This window comes from Lotus japonicus, chromosome 3 (assembly GCF_012489685.1).
Source record: "Lotus japonicus ecotype B-129 chromosome 3, LjGifu_v1.2".
Lineage (NCBI taxonomy): Eukaryota > Viridiplantae > Streptophyta > Magnoliopsida > Fabales > Fabaceae > Lotus > Lotus japonicus.
This window is the reverse complement of record NC_080043.1, coordinates 29049725-29077336: the sequence shown is the minus strand read 5'-3', so window position 1 is coordinate 29077336 and position 27612 is coordinate 29049725. Positions and strand designations below refer to the sequence as shown.

The following is a 27612-nucleotide window of genomic DNA, read 5'->3' as shown; positions in this document are numbered from 1 at the left end:
TGCCAAAGGTGAGATAAGAGAATGAAGAAAGACAACAATTACTTGGTGATAGAACTAGTTGCAATTGATTTCTTTCTCACGATTTCCGACTCTGTATCTGTGACCAAAGCTCCTTTCCTCCACACTCTCTATTTCTGTACTCTATTCTGAATTTTTCTCTCAATATCCTGTTTGTGTTTCTGTTCGTCCCCCTTTTGCACTCTGCTCCTCTCTTCATTTATAGGCCAGAAAGCTTGCTAATTTCTTCATGCATTTAAAGAGCCCAACTGTATTTCTTCCATGTTTTCAACAATTGCAGCTGAGATGTGAAAAATTGTATGCGGTGCTTGCCATTCTTGACATCATATCTTCAAATTGCAACTTGAGAGGATTTGGTACTGTGCCATGGTTGCAATTTTCAACCGTAAATCTAGCACCAAGGTGTAAATTCAACAGCATATCTCTAGATTAGCTTCAGATAGGTAGATAGCAAGGCACATGGTTGGCATGCTACTAAGGGCTTTTGTCTCCCTTTTCTTTATTTTTGTATTCTCTTTTATTGCTTGGTCACGTTGTGCCCCTTTCTTTCTCTTCTTCTATAATTCTTCAGAGATAAAAAAAGCTGGTTGAAATTTGTTTTTGAAAGCATTTAATGAGATGCTAATTTTCAACACAAATTTCTTCAACTTCACTTGATGTCCTCGACCACATTTCTTTAGATTCCAAGCCAGTGCATGGCCTGCAAGAAAGATGGTGCGGGTGCGCATGCACCTAAAAACTTTTCAAAAATGATAGAAATTTGAATAAAATTAGAATAAGGGAAAGAAAAAAAGGTAGGATAAAATTAGGTGTTCACAGTTGCCCCTCTTTACTTATTATTTTACATAGAAAATATGAATAAACATGTGTTTTCATATTGTCATGGCAAAATAAAAGTAAAGACGTGAACTCTAATTTTATCCAATAGCAAAGAAGAGATTTATGTTCAACAAAAGATTAAACCTGGAGGGGGCACGTTGACAAATAAACTGGAGGGGGCAGAGCCCAAGGAAAAATTAAACGTGGAGGGGCACGAGGCCCAACTGAAAGTAAACCTAGAGGGGCACAAGGCCAGATGAAAAATAAACCTGGAGGGGCACATAGCCTAGCTGAAAAATAAACCTGGAGAGGCACATAGCCCAGCTGAAAAATAAACCTGGAGGGGCACGGGGTCCTGCTGAAAAATAAACCTGGAGGGGCGTGGAGCCCTGCTGAAAAATAAACCTGGAGGGGCACGGAGCCCTACTGGAAATACCTGGAAGGGCACAGAGCCCAATTGAAAAATAAACCTGGAGGGGCACGGGGCCTTGCTGAAAATTAAACCTGGAGGGGCGTGGAGCCCTACTGAAAAATAAACCTGGAGGGGCACGGAGCCCTGCTGGAAATTAAACCTGGAGGGGCGCGGAGCCCAGCTGGAAATTAAACCTGGTGAGGGCATGGAGCCCTGCTGAAGATAATCCTGGTGGGGCACAAAGCCTTGCTGAAAAATAAACCTGGAGGGGCACAAAACCCTGCTGAAAATTAAACCTGGTGGGGCATGGAGCCCTGTTGAAAAATAAGCCTAGAAGGGCACGAGGCTCTGTGGAAAAATGAGACAGGCCGGACTCGAGGCTCTGAATTTGAGGATGATTTGTTGATGCAAAATGGTTGATGGGTTAATGGATGTAATGATATGGAGATGTAATGATGCAAATGATGCAAAACTTTATAAATTTGGGATGATCTGTTTTTGTTTTTGTTTTTGTTTTTTTGTTTTTTTTGTTTTTTTTTTGTGTGAATTGTGATTCTTGTGACATCGGATGCCCCAGGATCCAAGGATGAGCTAGAACACGTCTTGATCCGCCTTCTGCTTTGTCTTGTAAGATATGCACTCCAAGTTAGGGTACCTTTTTAGCATGGTGCAGGTGACTCGTCATGAGATATAGCAGTGATCTTGACCATATTCATTAGGTGCTTTGCCAAATTTACCAGGATTAGTGGGTCAACATGCCAAAAGTAATTGTAAAAGAATTTTCAAATAAAAAACAAGCTTCCCTTTAACGCATGCTCTCAATAAGATGCAAAATGAAACCAATGGTATCAAGAAGAACACACGACATCGTATTAAAAGGGGTCATATTTACATACACAACTCGCTTATGAAGAAAATGTGTTCATATAGAGCAGAATGTAGTGGATATATAGAAAGTGTACAAAAGGATTAGCATAAGAAAAAGGATGGTCAAGCGTTCAAAGGGATGCCCTCTTAGATGAACAATGCTAGCTTCACTTAATCATGATTTTGAATACCCATTAACCAGCAAGATTTTCCCCATTTCATTTGATCCTCTGAAGCTTGAAGTGACTATGCAGAGACCTCATCTAACGACTTGAGAATTCAACAACCTCAAATTGCCCAAGTCTGAGCATTAATTTTCCATGAGTTCTTCCTTGAGCAGACTCAAATTCCACCTAGGCCGCCTTCTCAGGTTTTCAACCTAGTGTACTTGTATGCCTTTTGTTTGACCTTAATTTTTGCCTGGGTCGCTCGTTCGAGTTTTCAACCCACCAGGTCGCTCTAATTTTTGCCTAGACCGCCTTTTCAGGTTTTCGATCTAGCGAGCTTTTTTTCAAATTTTTTTCTAGGCATAGTACTTCTTGACCGAATCAGAGTTGATGGGGTGAGACAGGTCTTCATCGTCCATGTTAGTGAGGACCAGAGCGCCTCCTGAGAATGCCCTTTTTACAACATAAGGCCCTTCATAGTTTGGGGTCCATTTTCCACGATGATCCTTTTGAGTGGGCAAGATCTTCTTGAGGACTAAGTCTCCTTCTTGAAATTCTCTGGGGCGGACCTTCTTCTCAAAGGCTCGCTTCATCCTCTGTTGGTATAGCTGACCATGGCACAAGGCATTCAGTCTCTTGCCTTCGATGAGATTTAGCTGATCATACCGAGCTCGGACCCATTCTGCTTCTTCCAACTTAGCCTCCATTAACACTCTCAATGAAGGGATTTCAACTTCAACTGGGAGGACGGCTTCCATTCCATACACCAAGGAGAACGGGGTTGCTCCGGTTGAAGTGCGCACTGAGGTGCGATATCCGTGCAAGGCAAAGGGAGCATGTCATGCCAATCCTTGTAGGTAACCACCATCTTCTGGATGATCTTTTTGATGTTCTTATTAGCAGCCTCAACTGCCCCAGTCATCTTTGGGTGATATGGGGAGGAATTATGATGTTGGATTTTGAAATTGTCGCACAACTCTTTCATCAAATTGTTGTTCAGATTAGTGCCATTATCAGTGATGATCTTACTTGGGAGCCCATATCGACAAATCAAATCTTTCTTGATGAATCTCACCACCACATTCCTTGTAACACTTGCATATGAGGCTGCTTCGACCCATTTGGTGAAATAGTCGATTGCCACCAAGATAAAACGATGCCAATTTGATGCTTTAGGTTCAATGGGTCCAATCACGTCCATGCCCCACATTGAGAATGGCCAAGGTGCTGTTAGAACATTCAGAGGCACCGGCGGAGCATTAATATTGTCGGCGTATGCCTGACATTTATAACACTTCTTCACATGATTAAAGCAATCTGTTTCCATAGTCAACCAGTAGTAGCCAGCTCTTAAGATCTTCTTTGCCATTGCATGCCCGTTCATGTGGGTTCCAAAAGAGCCTTCATGAATTTCATTGATAATTCTTTGTGCTTCTACTGCATCAACGCACCGGAGGAGAACAAGATCAAGATTTTTCTTATAGAGAACATCTCCATCAAGAAAGAAACTCGTTGTCAATCTCCTTAGGGTTCTTTTATCGTTTTCTGAAGCGCCTGGAGGATATTCCCTGCTTTGGATATAGGTTTTGATGTCCTGATACCAAGGCTTTCCATCAGGTTCTTCCTCTATAGCTTGACAATATGCCGGTTGATCTCGACTTTGGATTTTTATGAGTGGTACTTCCCCTTCCCGACTTATCTCGAACATTGAGGACAAGGTGGCTAGGGCATCAGCCAATTGATTCTCCTCACGAGGGACATGGTGGAGAGTAACTTCGTCGAACCGCTCCAACAATTCTTTGATGTGGGCTTGATAAGGGACTAACTTGGCATCACGAGTCTCCCATTCTCCCTTTAATTGATGGATAACTAGGGCTGAGTCACCATAAACCTCGAGAATCTTTACCTTAGATTCTATGGCTGCTTTGATTCCCATAGCACATGCTTCATACTCTGCTATGTTGTTGGTACAGTCGAAACACAACCTGGCCGTCATTGGAATGTATTGGTTCTCAGGAGAAATTAGGATGGCTCCAATTCCGTGCCCCATTGTGTTGGAAGCACCATCAAACAATAGGATCCATTTATCTTGTTCTGAAGGGTTTTTCCCTTGAAAGAGTGCCATTATGTCTTCATCTGGGAAGTCGCATTGCATTGACTGATAATCATCCACAGGCAGGTGAGCCAAGAAATCTGCGAGAGCACTGCCTTTGATTGCTTTTTGTGTGACATACACGATGTCGTATTCAGACAACAAAACTTGCCACCGGGCAATCCTTCCAGTAAGAGCGGGCTTTTCGAAAATGTACTTGATCGGGTCCATTTTAGACACCAGCCAAGTAGTGTGACTGAGCATGTATTGTCTCAAACGGCGGGCAGCCCAAGCTAGAGCACAACATGTTCGCTCTAACAGTGAGTATCTTGATTCACAGTCAGTAAACTTTTTGCTCAAGTAGTAGATAGCATGCTCTTTCCTTCCGGAACTATCATGTTGGCCTAGGACACAACCCATGGATTCGTCAAGTACTGTGAGATACATGATGAGAGGCCTACCTGCGACTGGTGGTACCAAGACTGGCGGATCTTGCAGGTACTGCTTTATTCTATCGAAAGCTTTTTGACACTCGTCGTTCCATTCTGTGGGTTGACTTTTGCGCAATAGCTTGAAGATTGGCTCACATGTGGCAGTTAATTGGGCTATGAATCGAGCTATGTAGTTTAATCTCCCAAGAAATCCACAAACTTCTTTTTCTGTGTGAGGAACTGGCATCTCTTGAATGGCTCGAACTTTGTTAGGGTCAACCTCTATCCCCTTCTGACTGACTATAAAGCCTAACAGATTTCCAGATTTCACGCCGAAAGTACATTTTGCAGGGTTTAGTCTCAGCCTGAACTTCCGCAAGCGTTCAAAGAGCTTCTGTAGATTAACGACATGGTCTTCTTCTGTCTTTGATTTTGCAATTATATCGTCTACATAAACTTCAATCTCCTTGTGCATCATATCATGAAACAAAGCCACCATGGCCCTTTGGTAGGTTGCACCCAGCATTCTTTAACCCGAATGACATTACCTTATAGCAAAAGGTTCCCCACGGTGTAATGAATGTGGTCTTTTCTACATCTTCAGCAGTCATCTTGATTTGGTTGTACCCAGAGAAACCGTCCATAAAGGAGAAGAATTGGTGTTGAGCTGTGTTGTCCACCAGGACATCAATGTGAGGTAGTGGAAAGTCATCCTTAGGGCTGGCTCGATTCAGATCCCGGTAGTCGACACACATCCGTACCTTCCCATCTTTCTTAGGGAATGGGACGACATTGGCAACCCACTGAGGGTATTTGGCCACAGCGAGGAAACCTGCATCAAACTGCTTTTTTACCTCGTCTCTGATTTTCAATGATACCTCTGGCTTCATCCGTCTTAACTTCTGCTTGATTGGGGGACATTCAGGCTTTAGTGGCAATTTGTGTTCCACTATACTGGTGTCTAGACCGGGCATGTCTTGGTACGTCCATGCGAATACGTCATTGTAGTTGTGCAGGAGCCTGATCAGCTTGTTACGCTCACCTTCTTTCATAGAAGTTCCCACCTTGACTTCTTTTCTATCTACTTCGGTGCCCAGGTTAATCATCTCAATTTGTTTCTCGTGAGGCTGAATCTTTTTAGCTTCTTGCTCCATTAATCTTAAAAGTTCTGGGGGGACTTCATCATGGTCTTCCAAATCGTCATCAGCTTGATTAATGGTACAGCCAAAATCAGGCGTTGCAATACTAGCATTGTCATTTTCAAGGACATCACTATCCACTCTGCATGATTTTCAAATGTAAACAAAAGAGGATAGGAAATAAATAAATGATCAATAGTAGTTGGGTAGCATGACAAAAGAAGAGGTTGATAGAGAATTCAAAATGCATTTTATTGATGACATTCATTAAAAGGGAAACATATTAGCCCGACATACAAAAAGACATTTAAAGTTTTGCAAAGCCATTTTACATAAAACATCCTAAGCCTTGGGCAGAGCAATAGAATAAACACTTATGCAATTACTTTGGCATAGACTTGTAAACCATGGGAAGTTCAACAGCCTCCCAATTACTGAGCTCTACATCTGGTGCGCAAAGATGGATCAGATCAATATGTTGGCCTCCCGGAACATCTTCTTCTGCAACAGCCACTGGACTGAGAAATTCAAAACCAGCACTCTGAAAGATCTCCAATAGATCGCAAATAGAGACCCCCTCAGCCCTTGATTCCCTGTTTTCCAACCTGGCTAGTCTTCTTTCCTTTTTTTCCATGGTGATTCTCATTTTATTAGCTTTTGTAGGTTTGTACCCGAGCCCATATCGGTCCTTATTTCCAATCAGCATTGGGAATTCAGTAATACCTTGCCCATATTTTCCAAGCCCACGACCGTGTTGGTATCCTCCTTCTAGCATCACTTTAGCGACCATCAAAGAAGCATCTAATGGATGTGCCTTTATGACCGGCATTTCCTCGCCCACATATGTTGCATTGACAATTTCGAGGGCCTGAAATGAGGTTTCCAGAGCCTCTTCTGCTGCTTCAATGTATGGGGTTGATGATGGCTTGCTCACCAGTAAGTCCTCTTCTGCTGAAACAACAACCAACTTATCATTGATGAAGAACTTGATCTTTTGGTGAAGTGTTGATGGCACAGCCCTAGCAGCATGAATCCACGGCCTTCCCAACAAACAACTGTAGGCAGGTGTGATATCCATCACTTGAAAGTTCACTTGAAATGTAGTGGGACCGATTTGAATTGGCAAGTCAATTTCTCCCATCACTTCCCTCCGGGTTCCATCAAAGGCTCTGACTACGGTGTTGCTTGGCCTCATGTAAGATGCATCAAATGGTAGCTTAACAAGTGTAGATTTTGGTATCACATTGAGTGAGGAGCCATTATCAACCAACACCTTTGCGAGAATGTATTGCTTACACTTCACTGAAATGTATAGGGCTCTGTTGTGTCCTGCCCCTTCCACAGGTATTTCATCATCAGTAAAGGTTAAGTAGTTATTGGCTGTAATATTTCCAACAATGCCTTCGAATTTGTCAACCGAGATGTTGTGGATGACATAGGCTTCATTCAAAACTTTGATCAATGCCTGTCTGTGAGGTTCTGAATTCATTAACAACGCCAACAGTGAGATCTTTGCGGGGAGGCGGTTCAACTGATCAACCACCATGTATTCACTTTGCTTGACAAACTTCAAGAATTCACTGGCTTCCTCATCAGAAACTGTTTTTCTTGGCTCCTTCTCACGGATTATTTCCTCGATGATGTCCTCATCCTTTTTGCTTTTCCCTTTTTCAAACTTCTCAGATTCATTTTCATGCTTTTTTCCAAGTTCCTCAGGGGTGTAAATACGACCGCTTCGTGTCATTCCCCCGATACCAACAATGTTTGTGATTGATGAGTTCTCAGAGCTAGGTTCTTTGGGAGTACTTCCGCCAATGATCTTGGCATTGTAATTCCATGGTATAGCTTTAGTATCTTTGAAAGGAAATGGAGCAGGTAACTGGATGACGATCGGTTTAGGATCAGTAGGAGTCAGAGCAGTCAAAAGGTTGCCGACAAATAGTTCTTCATAACCTTGTGATGTTTCTTTTCTTTCTAGCATCGTTGGTACTTGTACCGTAATGGGCTTTAGATCATTTGAAATAGAAGTAGTCATGCTTTTGGTGTAGTGGACTACCAACGGCTTTGGGAAAATGGGTATCTGCGCATCATTCATTGCCACCTCATGCTCTGCCTCAGATTTCCCTACTTGCACAAGCCTACAATCCATGAGATCTTGCAAGATTTGTTTGAACTCACTACATTTTTCTATTGGATGGCCGGCGTCAGGATGCACACATTTGCTTCTCATCAAGGTTACCATCGATAATGCCCCTCTTGCACATCTCAACAAATATAACGCTCAGCGGAGTTTTGACTTCCTCTACCTTTAGATACCTTTCAGAGTTTTTGCTTATTGCATTGACATTAGAGCTCCCATGGTCGGGCAATGGATTAGTCCCAATGTTAGGTTTTTCAGAAAAATTCAATAGTTTGGCATCAATCAACTTCTGCACTCTATACTTCAACGACATGCAATTCTTAGTGGAATGGCCAATGTACCCAGCATGATAGTCACATATGGTGTTTGCATCATGTCCCCTTGGGTATGGTGGTTGAGCTGGTTTTAATGGGTAAGGAGTTACAAGAGATCCCTGGATAAGCTGTGGCAAGAGCTCGGTGTAGGACATGGGAATTGGGTCAAAGCGGACCTGATTCCTTTCCCCATTCCTTTGGTTTGTGTTGGGTATGAAGTTTTGGCTTTGAGGTGGGTTTTGTTGAGGTGATACAAAGTTGGGTGGTTGTGGTGGAGCTGGTTGGGTCGCGGTGTATGGGTTTATTGGCTGATGAGGTTGCGGGTAAGTGGATTGTGTGGCTGCGACTATGTATTGGTAAGGGATCTGAGGTATGTTAGGGGTTTGGTAGAAGTTGGTAGGCCTTTGGTCAGTTCTCCACGGAGAATATCCTCCTTGATGGGCCGTAACAGCATTGGTGTCTCCTTATTTCTTCTTTGCAAACCCCACAAAAGGTTTCTTTACATTGCTTGTTATGAGAGGACTTGTCGCGATCTTTCCAGTTCTCATGCCATTCTCCACTCTTTCCCCTATGACGACCATGTCAGAGAAGTTAGACGACACACTTCCGACCATTCTATCGTAAAAGGGTGACTGGAGAGTATCAATAAACATTGACACAATCTCCTTTTCAGACAGGGGAGGTTCAACTTGAGAGGCCAACTCTCTCCATCGCTGGGCATACTCTTTGAAAGTCTCGCTCTCCTTCTTCAGCATGTTCTGGAGTTGCATCCTATCAGGGGCCATGTGGGCATACTCTTCGCTGGGCATACTCTTTGTACTGTTTCAAGAATGCATCAGCCAAGTCTCCCCAACTACGAATGCGGGTACGCTCCAAATGCATGTACCAGTTCAAGGCTCCTCCGGCCAAACTATCCTGGAAGAAGTGAATCAATAACTTCTCATCATGGGCACATGCGGCCATTTTTCTACAGTACATGGTTAGATGACTTTTTGGACATGTGGTGCCCCTGTATTTTTCAAACTCCGGAGCCTTAAACTTTGGTGGAATCACAACATCTGGGACCAGACATAAATCTGCTGCATCATTAAAACCATAATTTCCACCCTCCACAGCTCGCATCCTTTCTTCGAGTAACTGTAGCCTTTCTTTGGATTGACCATCCTCGGAAAAGTGGTTTGGCGGAAAAGCGGCATGAGGTGTTGGCGGATTTCCTTGGGCACTGAGGTTGAGGGTATGTGGTGGAGGGATGTTCAGTGAGTTGTGAGGGAGATATGCTTGGGATATATCTTGTTGATAAGTGTTTAGAGGTGGCAAGTGGCTTGGCATAGCAGCATGTGGAGGCGCAGATGGGAAAGGTATGTGAACTTGTGGCACTTCGATGTTACTGACTGATGGGCCTTGAGATTGGGTAGGATTTACTTGAGTAGTGGTTGGTGGATTACTATCTGTTTGATTGACAACAACTGGGGGTGCATAACCAGGAGGGAGGCCGTAAGGCGGGAATTGGACTTGGTGAGACTGGGAGGTTTGCTGGTAGGGCATGTTCGGGTGTACTGTTAGAGGCATAACTATCCCTTGCGGATGGACCCCTTGAGCATGCACATGTAAAGGAAAGAAGCCAGGTGGAAACTCGGGAGTGGACGACGGCCCTTCACCCCTTCCGTGGTGCTCCTCTTCTCTGTCTCTTCTGATAGCTTCCTTGATAGCTTCCATGAACTCAGACATTTGCTCCTTGATTTGAGTCATGTTGTCTCTCAGCTCTGTGTTGATTTGCTCTTGCTCATCCATGATCCTGGCTCGGGAACGAGTCCGATAAGGATGTCGAGGATACAGCTTGTTTAGATTTAATGTAAAAATTTCATAAGTTTTTGTTTTTATTAACTCATTCCCTTCCATATTTAAAACATTATTTATTTTTATTGTTTGATTATTATGGCTAGTCATTTGAAGATTAACGTTGTTGCTTTGGCAGCGTGGAGATGGACCCACATCCAATCAGAGAGTAGTAGGCTCATAAGACCGTAATATGGTTGGTCGCTCATCCAGGGGAGGACAAATGTCTCTCCACAAGGAAAAGTACCCTGAGAACACTAGCAATGTCTTTGACAAAAAAATAGCAGTAGCACTGAATCTGAATACTTCATTAATAAAAGATGTCTAATACATATAGGCCTCATTAAAAAACAAGCAAATCTCGCTGTTCGGTTTCTTATGAACTTCAACCATTCTTTCTCTTTAGGTCCTCTTCCTCTTCAAGCCTCTTGCTATGCTTCCGCAGTAGTCCACTAATCCATTGATACCTGGAGGGAAGACTTTACAAGGATTGGCACGATCTAACTCTGCTTCTTCCCAGTAGTCAATGAACATTGGAGCCTGCTCATTAAGCCCATCTATGACTGTCTGGTATAACCACCACCATTTTCCAGTCTCATACCTCTGTTCTTGGCACTTCGTCTTCCATTCAAAGGCTTCAGCTTCTTTCTGAGACTTTTCAAGCTGCAATCTTTTAAGTTCTTCTGCAAGCACATGGTTCTGGTGGCGAGCTCTTACGGACTCGTCATAGGCTTCACTACGCTCGAGTTTGGCTTGATTCATTTGGGTTTCTAGATGATCATAAGAGTATTCTAACTCTTTTCTGATTGACCTTTCTATCTTGTATTCGCCCTGGAGTCTACGAAATTCTTGTTTTTCTTTTTGATTTTCTTCTTCCAATCTCTCTCGAGCCCGTTTTTCGGCCATGAATTTCTCCTTCCATTGGTCATCATTTTCTCCTTCATCTTTCTCGTTCCCCCAGAAGTCATGACTGTCTTCCCCTTTCTCAGCCTTGTGGTAGTTTCTTCATAGTCCCTTTCTAGAAGGCTCTTGCTGATTCTTAAGGTTTCGTACTTCCTTTTCTGATAATCGATTTCATCATGTGCATCTTGCTTCTCCTCGAGCAACTTCTCCACTTGGGTCTTATAGAGGTCTGCTTGCTCAGCCATCTCTTGTGCTGACGGGGAATCTTCTTTTTCCTTTGAAGGTTCAGTCGAAAGGTGACTGCGCACTCCTCTTGCATTACGCCAGGCTTTGTACATTTGAGCATCTGCTAACAACAGATTTCCCAACTCTTCTTTCCCTACCCATCGCACGCTCTTCCAGGACTCTTTTACCCTTTTTAGCATGGCCCTGGTGTCGTCTTTGTACCAGAAATGGAACCCCGCAATTTGTTCTGGATGTGGCTTCCTCTGTGTCCAACCAAACAGTTTTAGCACAACCGCCGGTGTTTATGTTACACAACCCTTGGGCCCCATGAGCGGTACATAGGGGAATTCCCCACAGTTGAAAATGATGACTTTCCCTTGCTTTGAATCGTACCAAGGGGGCACCCATCTAAGAAATTGGTTTTCTTCAGCACTTTCAAACTCATTTTTCCACCTACGCTCGTCAAGTGACTTTATGGTGAGGTGGCAGAACACATTCAATGCTTTTGACCCTCTGGATATCTGCTTGCCCACATGCAAATGAGACATTGCCCACACATAAAGAAGTTGTAGACAACATTGGAGCTTCCCTTTTCCTTTATGGTGGCAGAAAGTTAATGTCAAGAAGGTTTCAGCTAAAACCGTCGGGACAGGGTTTCTAGCCTTATCTTCCACTGAGTAAAAGACATCCATAGCGGCCAAATCAATTATGTCAGTCGCAGAAGGAAACAACACCAAGCCATAAATTTCCAAAGCAAGGATCTTGGAAAAGCCTTCCCATTCATTGTGTTGTGCCAGTGATGCCATGCGATCTTCCATGCAAGCTCTATTCAAACCTCGAGACCCAGTGTGCCCAGACATTCTTGACTGCTTTTCGGACAACCCCAACAATCCTTTGAACTGTTCACGCACTTTTGATTCAGATGGCGGTTGATCCATTGGAAAGTAATAGGCATCTCCCTCATTCATAGGTATATCTAGAATGCAAGCATACTCCTCTATAGTAGGAGTGATGTCAAACGTTGGGAATTCAAAGCACCTCAGGGAAGAGTTCCAGTAGTGGGTCAAAGCTGTCAGTGCACTTTCCTCTACTCGAATGGACAACAAATCTAAAAGTCTCCCATATTTCCTGTTGAAGGATTTCTGATGCTCTTGAGGCATTAACTTGGCTATTTCTTGTAAACTGCCCAAAGATCCGACACTTGCGGTCACTCTGACACTCTTTTTATCACCATTGACATTGCTAGTGCACCCAGTAAGTTCCATCTTTTTACTGCCAAAGCTCAACGCTAATCACCTAAGAAAAGGAATTAGTATAAGGCGCATGTTAAATGCTCATGTATGCAAGATGGTCATTTGGAACAAGAAAAAGGATCGATCCCCCCTTTTTAAAACCACATTTTATAAAATTTGGGAATGATGCATAATGATGGATGATTTCATGCGAATTTTTTTTTTTTTTTTTTTTTTGCATAAGATGCAAGTGTGAAATATTCAACCACGGGGTAATGATCCTTTTCTTTAAAGAGTAATAGAAAGTTTAAAGATGAAAGGTTATGATATATGAGTGAAATGCATGAATAGATGATAATCGGAAACATCAAGGAATAGAGTTATGCTCCTTTTGTACCTAAACAGGGTGATACCCCTACGGTTGAGTACTTTCTAAGGCCATAAACCTTAATATAGGTGGCAAGCTAAGGTTGTACTACAACAGTGAATTAAAGGATAGGTCTAGACTCCCTATAAAGGTCCCCAGATTGCCCCTATCTTAGAAGATAAGAGCCTAACATTAGGGCCCACCACAGGAACCATTGAGAAATGGTCACAAGATAGCAGTATCATAATGCCAGTAACAATCTGAGTGGAGAATCAATGACTATCAGGGAAGCCCCATATAGGAACTCCACAAGACAACATCGAGACCCCTCTAATCCTAAGGTTTTTCAAGACTCGGGTATAGAGCCTAAAGTGTGTGCGAAGCATGTATTAGTGGAAGTGTGTGTAAGGAGCATACAAACCTTTAAGAACCATTCTAAAAACTAGAAGAAAAAAGAAAAGAAACTACCCCATCTGCAATAAAAAAAAAAGAACAAATACATATATACAACAGACAATTCATCTCATTAGTCATCTACCCTAGTGCCTCATGCCACATTAAATATTTACAGTAAAATAGTGACTATATACAGAAGAGTAAATAAATATGAAGCGAAAAGAGAGGGGTGAAACAAAATAGAGAAAGCTAGCAATTTTGCACAATCAATTAGTTAGGCTTGACTCTCGAAATTGTCCCAAGCAGAGTCGCCATCTGTCGCAACCGGGGTCGCGGCGGGACGGCGAATTAAGGGTTTTGATGTCAGAAGAGTCGCCACCAATATTTATTAACATGGAAAACATTGGAAAACCCATAAAAGCTTGGTCTTTGAAACCAGTTTGGATTCGGGAGTCGATTACGCATGGGGAAGGTATTAGCACCCCACATCGTCCGTTAAAAAAAAAACGGTACCTCTAATTAATTGTGCAAAATATTATAGCTTTGAAAATATTTGTTTCACCCCAAAACATTTTTTGCTTTTTATTATTTAAGTAATATACTAATTAACTAATTTACTAATTAAGTGCTTTTTTTTGTTCGAAAACATGATAAGGAAAAAACAAATTTGGGACTAGGAAACAAATCACTTCCGTGTAAGTCACTTACCTGGCTCACTTTGTTCCCTTTTTTTTTTACTTTTCTTCTAATAAGATATAACAACTAAATGTTATTAAAAATAAAAAAATTGAAAACTATCCTATAGCAATATCTAAAATGAAGAAAATAAATCTGGATTAACAAAAAGGGAGCGTTCACACGAACAGAAACGATAGAATAAGAGAAGAGGAGGAAGAAGAATAGGGTTGGATCCAGAGTGATTGAAAATTAGAATAATTGCTACATCTTTATTCTATCTTTACTGTCCCTGTACTATGACATCTATTCTTTTGATTTCAGATTGTGACAAAACTGTATCTGATTTTTTGATTTGTGCTCAACAATTTGATTACAAAATTTGATCATGACAGAGGCTGAGATTAGAATTACAGAGGCACATGAATGAATTTGCAAAATTACTATAATATGTGCCAAAGGTGAGATAAGAGAATGAAGAAAGACAACAATTACTTGGTGATAGAACTAGTTGCAATTGATTTCTTTCTCACGATTTCCGACTCTGTATCTGTGACCAAAGCTCCTTTCCTCCACACTCTCTATTTCTGTACTCTATTCTGAATTTTTCTCTCAATATCCTGTTTGTGTTTCTGTTCGTCCCCCTTTTGCACTCTGCTCCTCTCTTCATTTATAGGCCAGAAAGCTTGCTAATTTCTTCATGCATTTAAAGAGCCCAACTGTATTTCTTCCATGTTTTCAACAATTGCAGCTGAGATGTGAAAAATTGTATGCGGTGCTTGCCATTCTTGACATCATATCTTCAAACTAGATTTTTCACTCGTGCGTGGCACAGGGAGCATATATCAATCAATTCATACTTTATAAACAAATAAGTAAGTATAAATCCGCGCAATAATAAGACGATATAAATTTACACCAATTGACCAAAATATTTAAACGATTTCCATGAATAGAAGAGCATACACATGTATAGATTAAATCATGCAATGGTATTCAATTGAATAAACCATCAAATAAGAACAACTCCATTATAAAAAGGATTTGAGGTTCTACACAGTGTTGCAATGAATGATATACAAAATTGATAATAAATTAGCAAAATGATGTCTAGTTGATCCAAGCTATTCCTCAGGGAAAACTCCTCTATAATCGGAGATGAAGATTCACCCTTCAGCTTTCCATAAGCCAAAAAAATGACAAATTAAAATAGACACTCTAAATCCTTAGGGGCAGTTGAAAAGTGTTTAAACCTTGATTTATCGTGAGTACTGAGTACAATTAAAAATATGATCACATTAACCTATCCAAATGAGTCATCAACCTTGCTTCTTTGTCCACCCTCAACCTCGCCAGAGATGGTGCAAGAATTTGAATTCAAATGGAAAGAAAAATCAATCCTAGAATTCAAACGAAAAATATTAAATTTGTTTGATGGTATCTACTACTTAATGCAACCCTTGCTGTTTCAATATATATTTATCAGCCCCCACCGAAAGTTCCCCATTAACCCTCCAGAAGACTACGAAGAAATGCCCACCAAATCAGCACAGTCAATCATTCTAGTATTGGACATCGGGACAGACCAGGAAATTCTGGTTAAGTTTCCACCAGATGAAGAGCCAATAAGAAACCATTTTAAGAAAACAAAGGAAAATTTACAAAAAAGCCTTTGATAGAAAAAGCAAATAACTCATGACTGTTCAAGTTCTGGCACTAATAACATGATTCACAAAGGTTATCTTTAAGTAACACAAACACAGGATTACTAATTCATAAAGGTTATCTTCTTATTAGATAGATCCCCAGCACCAAGCACAACAATCGAGAGTGACCTAGTTTGAGAAGCATTCATTTTCAAGATCACTTAATAAATGAGATTCAATTATAAACCTGGATTTTTTTCTCAATACAATTCACTTGTTCCAATCATCTAGTAGCACACAAAAAATGCAAGAGCTGCTGTCCAATATAAAGGTAATATGATCCACAGAAGTATTATAGTCAAAAAGCCACCTTAAAATTTTTGCAAACCAATTAATTGGTAAATGATGTAAAATTGTTTAAATATACAGGTGCAGCTTCATTTTGATTTAGACTCACAAAATCGTTGTGATGGCTAAAGTCTAAAGTATCATGCTAACCTATTATCATCGTAAAAAAAACCTAGCAGTAATGCATTGTTTAGCACCCAGTTTGGGCTCAACTACTGCCTTGATTTGTGCCTCAGGGTCTGACTTTAGAGATATACTATCAAACCTGTCTCACTAAATTAGTATTTAAATATAATCCTTGCTGTTTCATTAAGATATTGAAAAAATAAACAATAGTAGGAGAAATAACAAATGATAAAAGCAGTGTAGTTAGTAACACAAATACAATAAGAGACATTACAACACAAAAGAACAAATCAGAAACACCACAGGGAATGAAGAAAAACAATCTTTTAATTTATCTTAGGTGATAACACTGAAACTTAATTGTTCTCTTCACAGTCTGAAAGCCAAGAGTTATATTCAAAATTTCACTTCACATCAAAATGGTGCCTTGATAATGGTTATGAAAAAAATTAAACCATGTAGAGTATGAGAACTTACCATGTTAAGTTCCCTGCAACTTGATAGTTTTATCTTGCGGCTGCTCCATTCTCTTCGGTGTTCATACTCTTAATAAATACTATCGATTTCCTGCAAACAAATCATCAAAGTTAAACATATTTTCTTTCATGTAAATGGAATACATATACTTGTCATAAACTAATTCAATTATATTGAAGTGTCCTAACTCCTAACATTCTCAATAATATGAAGACTTTCCTTCACAATCCTCACATTCCCGGTGACTTTCTTCAGCCAACAAATCAAGGAGAAAATCACATATATTAATTCAACCAAAAGACTTAAAAATGTAGAGAAGCCAAGGACATATAAAAACTCAAAAGTCTTAACAAAAAAACAAAATAAGAAACACCACGGGAAGTGCAGAAGAAATACAGTTCAAAAAATTGAAGTATTTATGCGTCCAGTATACATCTGGAATAAGCAAAATGCAAGCATAAATGAAGTATGAGAAAGATATGGAATGGTCATACTCAAGTTAATTTATTAAAGAGATCTGTATTTCATGTCCTCAAATGTGTCTATGACATTTTTTATTTTAAAATAAGGAATAAATAAAAGATATTATCAACCACTTGTATGAGTCTCCCTTCTTACCTAGAATTGGGTTTACATTCACAATAAAACAGCAGCATGGAAACCACAAATATAGAGCTCTTCGTCTATTCCAGGTCTGAGGCCAGGTCTGAGGTATGTATAGATGCTTGCTTTCAAAAAAACCTGGAATTTTTTCAAGTACCAAAATTCTAAAATCAAATTGAAAGAAAACCAAAATATAAGATGTGTTAGAAAAAAACTAAGCCAGATAATGTGTGTAAGATGTGTTAGAAATAATCATTCGAAGCATATCCAATTCATAGCCATACCTTTTGCATCCAAAATCCAAAATTATTCACAATAAGCTTCAACGTAAGTGGTAACCCAATGCCCTTGTCCAGCATAAAACATAATAGCATATAAGAGCTACCAATCTCTCTTTCACCACAATCGCACACCAGCCTACATCCTCAAGATTATTAGCTATAACCTAAGTCATCAAGATTATTAGCTATAACCTTACATATCAAAGTTATACATATTTTCATTCATGAATATGGAAAACCGGGCTTAATTAAAGGAGGGTAACCATGAAATTGGAGGATTGGCTCCTCTTACACCATAGTCGTTTAAAATGCACCATCTCAGTTTCCACCTTTAATTTGCAACCTGAAACAACACCAAAACTGAGAAATTATTATATGATAAAAGAAGTCTATTAAGTCATTGTAATAGCAAATCTTCTAAAACACTGCAAACTCATGCTAAAGGAAACTGGGGCCAAGATATGGAAAACACACAGGAAAAAACTACAGAAATAAGGAATGGATTCTTTAACTAACTCTCATAATTAAGCTCATGCTGGTTTATTACATCAGCCAAACAAAAGAGACAAAGCTAGAGTATTACCAAAATTAAGAGTTCAACCTGAATCCCTCTCACTCATGTTAAACGCATGAATAAGACTTTGTGCAGCATGATTTGCTATGGGGTTCCAGAAATTATAATCTTAGTTTCCACAGCTCCGGGCTTTGGATCAATAATCATAATCTTTGCATTAGAGATCTGAAGTATTACAACCTAATCAGTTCGGAATACACACGAAAATGAAATAAAAAAATCAGAGCATAAAAAATAAAAATGATTCAAGGAGGATTCCTTGGCAAGGCACCTGACCTGCGGGATCAGAGCTCGTAGGGGGCTCCGCCAGCGACGGAGAACCCACATCGATTAACAAAACCTGAAGCGTTCTTGGAAATAAACGGCGGAACGAAACATCTAATCCTGGAAGAAACGAAGAAATGGCTTCGAGTAGATTGCGGTGCAGCCAGGATGGAGATTAGGGAAGATAAAACGCGTCTGAGAAGAAATGAACGCTGCGGCGTAGGAGAAGGTTAGGAAAGAAACGGTATGAAGAAGAAATGCTGAAGATTTTTGGGAAGAAACGGGATGAAATTGAAATTGAATTGGGAAGAGAATGTTAATACATTCATTGAATATGGGGAGGGGGAGGTTTGGAAAGGCTATTGGGAGCCATAGGATTGGGGAGAGGGGCGGTGTTGAAAGAAAATATCGAGAAAGGCAGGCTTGGAAACAGGAGAAGAATAAATAAATGCAACAGATAGGAATTAAAGATGAAGGGATTCAAAATTTGAAAATGGATGGGGAACAGTGAAGTAGCCAGATTGGCGAATGGAGAAAGGACACGCGAAATCTGAGTGGAATTGGAGATTAAAGGAGAAAATGACACATAATCAGTGAATGGAGGGAAGCAAGGAGAGTGAGCCACATTGGAATTACACTAACTCTGAGAATGCACCAGAGAAGAGAATGTCCCAGGTGATGACACATCAGCAAGTGGTTCTCATAACCCTTGCTGTTTTAATATATATATTGATATTGATATTGATATTGATATTGATATTGATATTGATATTGATATTGATTGATGATGATATTGATATTGATTGCAACTTGAGAGGATTTGGTACTGTGCCATGGTTGCAATTTTCAACCGTAAATCTAGCACCAAGGTGTAAATTCAACAGCATATCTCTAGATTAGCTTCAGATAGGTAGATAGCAAGGCACATGGTTGGCATGCTACTAAGGGCTTTTGTCTCCCTTTTCTTTATTTTTGTATTCTCTTTTATTGCTTGGTCACGCTGTGCCCCTTTCTTTCTCTTCTTCTATAATTCTTCAGGGATAAAAAAAGAATAATGTTACTCACACACCTCTCTTTTGAGGTGTGTGAGGTGGAATGATGAGAGAGATAAGAAGAAAAGAAAAAGTAAGGGAGAGAAAGTATGAGATGTGATAGATGGTAAGAGGAAAGAGAGAGAAACAAAAAAAGGTGGAAATGAAGTGTTTTAAAAATGAGGTGTGTATATATCATTACTCATAAAAAAAGCTGGTTGAAATTTGTTTTTGAAAGCATTTAATGAGATGCTAATTTTCAACACAAATTTCTTCAACTTCACTTGATGTCCTCGACCACATTTCTTTAGTTTCCAAGCCAGTGCATGGCCTGCAAGAAAGATGGTGCGCATGCACCCAAAAACTTTTCAAAAATGATAGAAATTTGAATAAAATTAGAATAAGGGAAAGAAAAAAAGGTAGGATAAAATTAGGTGTTCACAGTATATATATTACATTACTCTATGAAGTTGACCCTTGCTTGCCTTGCTTACCTTGTTTGTGCTTGGACGGTCGGCAAACTGTCAGGCCATAACAGGTGGTGTTGTGAGTAGTTGTTGTGTTGCTGTAAGAAGATGATCGTGTTGATCGACGAGAAGACTCCTTTGGTGGATTAACCGAAGACTGTACGAGTGGTGTTGGATGTAAGGCTAGGCAGTGGCGGATCCAGGACCCCGGGGTCAGGGGGTTCAAATTTTTCAAAAGAACACATCGGTAAAAATCTTGTATTGTTTCTTTCTAATTCAAACACTAAAAGCAAATTGAAATCTAAAAACAAATTGAAATCACTTTCAATTGAAATCTAAAAGCAGAATTTTGGTGGCCCGGAATACTTTTTCTTTGACACTAAAATACATTTTGCAATGAGCTGTTTACATATTTATCTTACATGTATACTTCAGCCATCAATGAATTTAAGAAAAAACAACTAAAAGAACACAGAAGATCTTTTTTTTTATAAGCCAAAGTAACATTAAAAGGTCAAGATTGTGTTGTCCAAACAGCACTTACATAGCACAATCACATTAACATAAACAGTTTGCTTCAACCCTGTATACAAATAGAATTCAAAACAAAAGAGTAATCAAAACAAAAGAAAAGAAAGAAAAGAATAGGGGAAAGGAATGAAAAGAAACAGATCAGGGTAGCAATTAGAGGATAAAAGAAACTACCTAGATAAACCAGCAACGATCCAAAGAGAAACACAACAGCCCCTACTAACCAACTAAACACCAAACTAGCACCCAACACCCTGCTAAAAGCACAACACGACTCCATGTAACTATCCAACAATTCCAATGCTTCCTCAATAAACTGCCCCCAACAAGTAATACACAGCAACATGTTAGAGATGGCCCCAACATGAATACCCATGAAACACTTGAGCTACAACGAGGAAATACATACTAGAGGACTTGATGTCCATTCATAAAGCGAATTAAAATTGGTAATATGTATCATTGTTCTGTGCTTTCTTTTTTTGGATAAACCAATAGTATATATATGATTAAAAGCATAAGTAGTGCCATCATAATACAAAGTAGACCCAAAGGACAAAGAAAAACATACAACAGCAATAAAGAGAAAAAACAAAACTAGAGGAGAGACTGGGGGTCGCAGCAAGTGAGCATTGGAACAAAAGTTTCAAGAGTCACAAGCTTCAAATCCCCAACAAAGTCTGCTTAAGCAATGGTACACCACCTCAGCAAAGACTCAAATTTCATCTCCTTAAATCTACCCGTACCCGATGTTGGAAATCAGATTGCAGCCTTTAGACATAATAGTGAGAGCATCAAAAATTCAAAATTGCTTTCTTATGTTTCTGAAAAATTATCCCGTTTTGCATAAACATAAGAGAGAGCAAGGAAAATTCAAAACTAGGGCATCAGGGCATGAATCGCATAAGACTGAGAGAGCAAGGAAAATTCAAAACCAAAAATCAATTTAGCAACCTTACCTTACCCACCCAGTAACCCTCTGATAGAGATAGAGAGGCAGAGTAGTGAGACAGAGACTGCGAGAGAAAGAGGTGAGGCTGGTGGTGGTGGCCGCTTCGCCGGTGGACGGTAGTGCACTGGTGGGCGGTGGCTGGTGCGTGTGTTTGACGGCTTGACCTAGGGTAGAGACATGCCAGACTGCGAGAGAAAGAGGGTGAGGCTGTGTCGCTGGGAGTACGTGTGAGACTGTGACAGAGAGAGGAGTAAGTGCCAGTGGGGTTCAAGGTGCAAAATAAAAATCTCAGGGGGTTCAAAAAAAAACCTATACAAGGGGGTAAGTGAGATTTTTGTTTTTTTCAGGGGGTTCAACTGAACCCCCTCACTATAGTGTGGGTCCGCCCCTGAGGCTAGGGCCTTGGGTAGTGAAACTTATCGTCATTGGTTAAAGCTTGCAGGGTTATTTGTATAAGTATTTTTTATTTAGGGTAGTTTCTGATGCATTGCTTTCCTGCGATTCTCCGGTGCGGAAGTCGTAGGGAGTATATCGGACTTATGGAGTTGTTGCTTTTTGGATAAAGTTTTCGACCTAAACTTTATTTTATTGTACTTCGTATAATATGGACATCCGTTGTTACCTTCAGGTGCTTGCCTTGTCAATGCTGGATGTATGGATTAATGGGAAGGTGTATGCATATCAGGTTTTGAAAATGTTTTGAAAAGAAAAAAAATATATAACTGTATTTGTAAATCCTTTTGGAAATCAATGCATATTTTATTGAGTAGGTTACTATTTGTGACCCCTGAAAGTCGGGGTGTTACAATGATACTAAACCAGCACATAAATCTGAAGTTGTTTAGAAGAACGCAAGGAAGAAAACTATTAAATTGATTAGACAATGAATAGACCATCGTTTGCGGAAGAAATTGAATGATATATTTGCTGCGTTATTTGGCTAATATATCTAGACTTCGTAGAATATTAGAATAGTTAGCTTGTAAATTTTCCGAATGCAGTCATAGTTTGACGATGGTTGAAGATATATAATTGTTGCATATTAGGAAGCTATGTGGTGGCTTATTTGGAAAAGGCTTGGTAGAGCTACATTTATAGTTTTAATTTAGAGTTACACTTTGCAGTAACTTATTTTGTTTGATTATCTTTTATGAAGTATAAAGAAACTAAATTTTTAACTAATAGAAACGTATGACCCTTTGTTAATTAATTCACATACTAGCGTTTCCACCTTATCTTTGAGTTTGGATACAGTTTATTTGCAAAAATGATATTTTAAATATAACTTTCTTTATAATAAGACAGTTTTATAAATCATGTTAAAAACTTATGAACACATTAATTATATTTTTATCACAAAAATATAGTACATTTTATTTATATAATTTGTAATATATGTTAAGTTCAACGTTGAATACATCATCTATAATATATTGAATGATAACAATTTTCAAGAGTATAAGTGAAGTGATTAAATATATTAGGCTTAAATACTCTTTTGGTACCTAAAATTGTAAGGGGAATCAAAACTGGTCCTTATAAATTTTTGGCATCAAATTGATCCCTAAATTGTTTTTTTAATCTAATTGGGTCCAAAGTGTGCCTGAGTCTGATGTAGGGCTGTCCAAGAAACTTCGAACCGGACCCGAGCAAACCGGCAGTTTTTTTATTGAATGGGCCGGTTCGGTTCGGCCGCGGGTTTGAACGATTCAATTTTATGGGTTCTTGTGGGTTCGACCGGTCGGTCTCGTTTTAGGCTCTAGCTCGACCGAACCAGGTATAAAGAAAAAAAAAAGGGTTCAGCCAGCCCAATATCTCACTAACCCATCTCTTTCAGCCCAACCCCATATAAATACTTTCTTAAAAAATTTAAGCCTTCACCCCAGCCCCAACCCTAGCCGCCTCTCTCTTTCTCTCTCAACTCTAGCCTCCAACCTTCCACACTCTCTCTATCCAGCCGCCACCATCCCGCGGGGTAATTTTTTAGTACTGTCCTAATTGAGACAGTTTCAAAACAGTCTCATACTTAATTAATACAAATATGACACGTGTTATTGGATATTTGGAAGTTAATATTTTACAAAAAAATATATTTTAATCCTAGTTAATCTTCATCCTTATATTTTATTTCATAAATTCCATAAAAATGATAAATGAACCACTAAATTTATACAGTGATGAAGTTAAATGTAGATTAAGATTTATGAGTTTGGATTTAAATCATAATTTGTGATAGTTTTTGGAAAAAAATATAAAATATTGATTGATGAAGATTAAAAAATATAATTTGTTAAATGTTATAGGGTTAAATGGTATAGTCTTGAGAAGAAAGTATAATGATGTAGATTAATTGGGACTAAAATTTAGTTTAGTAAAATGTTGGTGTTGAAAAATCAAATATTTGGTGACTTTTAAAAAAAACATAATTAGCACGTGTCATGAATTTATTGGTTGCATTTGAGACTGTTTTGAAACTGTCTCAATTGAGACAATACCGAAGAGGTCACCCATCCCGCGACCACCACCACCATACCAGCACGTCTCTTCTTCCCTTTGCCACAACAACTTCCACCCAAAGACCGATTCTCTTTCGTGGCCTTCACCATCAAAGCCTCCCATTGTCTTCACCATCAACGCTATTCTCGCTCTTTTTCTCTCCCTGTAGAAGCTTGATCTCCTCATCTTCGTTGCAGATCGGAAGAGCACTCTTGTTATAGTGGAGGAGATCTTCTTGCATGCATGTCTCAAATCCCAACCCTAGAGGTGAGAAGGAAGACGTTGGAAGACGAAGAGGATGAAGAGATCGAGGTGAAAAACCCAAAAGCCATAGAGCATTGGCTTATGGGTTTATTAAGATTTTGTTATGATAGGTTAAGACAAGGAAAGTGCAAATTTACCTCATTTTACAATTGTTACTCCCTCCGTTCCCTATTATAAGTCACATATTTTGAAAAACATTTGTTACAAAATATAAGTCACTTTCTAATATCTAGGAAGCATTAAATAATTTTTTCCAAGTTCACCCTCATATTTAATATGAAAGAGATGATAAGCTTTAGAAGTATTAACTTGGAGAGAGAGAAAATTATAGGAAGGTAAATAAGGGTAATCTAGGAAAATAAATCATTTTTTTTACAAATTTATTACTAGTAACTACTTTTCTTAATCTAAGAGAATTAGTTATTTGTGATTTATAATAGGGAACGGAGGGAGTATTTGTTAGTCTCTGTATCAATTAAATGACAATGGGAAAAGTTCGTTTAATCTCTTGTCATGGAGGTACAGTTACAAATCTCACCCCCCCCCCCCCAAAACTTTTCTTTCGGTCCTTTTAATCTCTACTTGTAATGTGAAGTTATTATCATTTTCTTTACAAATTTTTTGTTTCTTCGGACCACATCCACATTTTTGTTCTTCATCTTGTTAAAGATTCTTTTGTAATGTGTCTGCTAATAGAAATTGAATATGTCTGAATCTGTTTCTTTCATCTTCTTTTTCTTTTTGGGATTGGCAAACCGCTTGAACCCACCTGCCAAAACTGACATCCGACGAAACCGAATCTGACTAACCCGAACTAGAGAACGGACGGTGGCGGGTCTGTGGGTTTGGCATTTTTCAACCGACGAAACCGACAATATTGGATCGAAACCGACCGATGGACATCCCTAGTCTGATGTGCTTGTTTTTAATCTCGGTTAGCTTTTCCACGTTGCTTTTTCATTTTTTTAAGAGCAATGCTATATAGTACGAGAGGGCACGTACGAAGAATGCACGAGAGTAATTTTGTGGCGGTTTTAAACCGCCACAAAATTACAACTGCCAAAAAAAAAGCAAACCTACTATTTCTGGCGGTTCAAAACCGCCACAAAATTACAACTGTCAAAATAAAAAGAAAAGCTACTGTTTCTGGCGGTTTCTAACCGCCAGAAAATGCTTCGTGCGTGGTGCACGAGCCCCAAGGTCGTGCCCCACAGCATTTTCCTTTTTTTAATATAAATAATTCCAATTGTTCTGATTCATTGTAAATAAAGCCTAATCCATAATTAATCATCTCATACCCAATTAATCTCCAACCTCTTCTTCTTCCTTTCTTAACCCCAACATCTTCTTCCCCCAATTTATCTTCTCGATGTAGTAACTTGGTTCTGGACCATCGTAGAAGGTCTTACTGTCGTTGACAGCGTCGAAGGTTGTAAGACTCGGCTCATGGCCTACTATTTAAATAAAAATATTAAATATTATTTCATGAATTGTTTGTGCTATATATGATATAATGCCGATAAGGGTAGTTATTTGGTAGAGGCAATATTAAATCTCGATAATGTATGGACGTCGATGTATGTGACATTATGAGCGTTTTAACTGTAATATTGACTGAATATTAAACTACAAGTTAGTCAGACCAAACATTAATTGTATTCACATTGTAATGATTACAACTGAAAACAAATGAAGATTTTTTTAGCGTCAATAGTTAGTTCATATATGTTACTTCATCTCTCTGTAATAAACTATGAAACTTTAACATATAAAAAAATCAATACAATATTTACATAGCTAAAGGGTTCTCTTTAATATGCACCAGTTTCAGAGTGGTGCAACTTTACACCACTTGCTTTAATCTGTTATAACAGGTTAACATATTTTTCTTCAGGGGTCATCAGACAAACAACACACAAAAACTTAAAAAATTATGAATGCTTATATAAAATTAATTATACTTTTTTAATACATAAAAATAATTTAAAAAACTCATTTTTTTTTTGTAAATATACATACAATAAACAAAAATGAGTGAAAAAATACTAGTTACATATATAGAAATTAAAGAGATAAGAATTATAATGTGTCACCAATTAAATTTCCATAAGATGATCATCATCAAAGTAAATCATTGGGTTTTAAAATACAATGCTAATGGAAAATTTACTTAGTATGTGTTTGGTCTTGGTTTGGCTTAGTGCAAAGGTAAGAACACACATCTCAATATATATAAATGGAGAAATTAAATTTTACACGTTGATTTTAACATTAGTCAAGTTCGGTTCAACAATCCAAACACACATTTGCAACACAAATGCAGAAGCAGTTAATTAACTTCACATATTCTCATACATGTTGTAAAATTTTCTAATGATCCACAAATAGGTCGTATAAACCCTATAAATATCATTTTCCTATAATCATTCATTTAAAAAGAAATTGGCTTAAAATAACTTTTGATCCCCTACAAATTTCTATTGTGTAAGTGGAGTCCTTAAAATTTGAAAATAGCACTATTGACCCTGACGTTACCTCTGTTAACATTCTTGGTCCTTCCATCAATTTCTAACGTTTTTATCTGATGTGACACATTTTAAATGAGGTGGATGTTTATTAGGAGAGAGACGAAGCCGGCTTAAAAGCACTTTTAGTCCCCCACGAATTCCTATTGTGCAAACGAAGTCCTTATACTTTAAAAATAGTAGAAACTTCATCATCTTCATCTTTTTCTCTAATATTCTTCGTCATCTTTTCATGACTACCCAGAACCAACGGAAAGAAAACTCTCTAATTGATGGGTTCAAGAGCAAAATCATCAATCTAAAACCATCTTCAAAGAAATGGACTGGGCGAGACCAAAGGGTCCTTCGCCCAGGAGACCCGACCTTGGGCGTGGGACGCGCCATGACCTTGGGCCTCCCTTCCCGAGGCCCAACTGACCCATTCGGACAGACTAAGGGCGCCGAAGCCCAACTCCACCTCTATAAATAGGAAGGGAATACCAATTGTAAAGGACTCTTAGCTCATTTGAATAATAATAGCATTGAAATTTAGTTATACTTTCTCTCTCTAAGCGGCTAGAGTTTCTCTCTCCAAGCATTCTCATCACCTTCCTCATACTTTGGGTACTACCTTCCCTCTCTATGTTCTAACACAGAACATTTGGCGCCGTCTGTGGGGAACGGTAGATTTCGATTCCCGGACTACGTGGATCGTGATTCGGTTGAGTGAAGCTCGTTTCTCTCTGCAATTTCTCTCCAGTTTTTCTTGATGGATCGTGATTTGGTTCCCGCGCGATTCGCAATTTGATTTCGAGAAGTTCAAGTTTCTGTGAAAATTGGTGCGATTCAGAGGCTTGTGGTTGAATTCTCGGTTCGTCAACAGAACCTGATGGACCCATCTCGCCGACGACGTGGCAAGGAACCAGAGCGAAGTTACATTTCTTCCCCCCGCACCGCGAGGTTGGATAGACATCGCCGTGCAGAAGCACGTCGAGCGTTAAGTGGCGACTTGAAG

The 27612-nt window shown here is 39.2% G+C and overlaps 2 protein-coding genes and 1 pseudogene across 2 annotated transcripts; all 3 read right to left on the bottom strand.

Annotated features, from left to right (window-relative positions):
• Window positions 1-2612: 2612 nt before the first annotated feature.
• LOC130743907 (uncharacterized) lies at window positions 2613-10584 on the bottom strand (annotated as a pseudogene).
• A 1081-nt stretch (window positions 10585-11665) lies between these two features.
• LOC130743906 (uncharacterized) lies at window positions 11666-12628 on the bottom strand. Its single transcript, XM_057596122.1, has one exon. It carries the CDS (start codon window positions 12626-12628, stop codon window positions 11666-11668), a length of 963 nt encoding a protein of 320 aa, XP_057452105.1.
• Window positions 12629-20197: 7569 nt separating this feature from the next.
• On the bottom strand, window positions 20198-24015 carry LOC130743905 (uncharacterized). The gene is made up of 4 exons (XM_057596121.1): window positions 23829-24015; window positions 21341-21642; window positions 20556-20697; window positions 20198-20433 (listed from the first exon to the last, which is right to left on the bottom strand). The coding sequence occupies exons 1-4, from the start codon at window positions 24013-24015 to the stop codon at window positions 20357-20359; spliced, it is 708 nt and encodes a 235-aa protein (XP_057452104.1). The 3' UTR covers window positions 20198-20356.
• Between the last annotated feature and the right edge of the window lie 3597 nt (window positions 24016-27612).

Coding starts and splice junctions, on each gene's coding strand:
- LOC130743906 (XM_057596122.1), bottom strand. CDS start 12,628: ATGGAACTTACTGGGTGCACTAGCAATGTCAATGGTGATAAAAAGAGT.
- LOC130743905 (XM_057596121.1), bottom strand. CDS start 24,015: ATGAGGAGATCAAGCTTCTACAGGGAGAGAAAAAGAGCGAGAATAGCG. Junction 20,698..21,340: donor AGGGTTACTGGGTGGGTAAG/GTAAGGTTGCTA, acceptor TGTTGGGGGCAG/TTTATTGAGGAAGCATTGGA. Junction 20,434..20,555: donor ATCGTTGCTGGTTTATCTAG/GTAGTTTCTTTT, acceptor ATTTGTATACAG/GGTTGAAGCAAACTGTTTAT.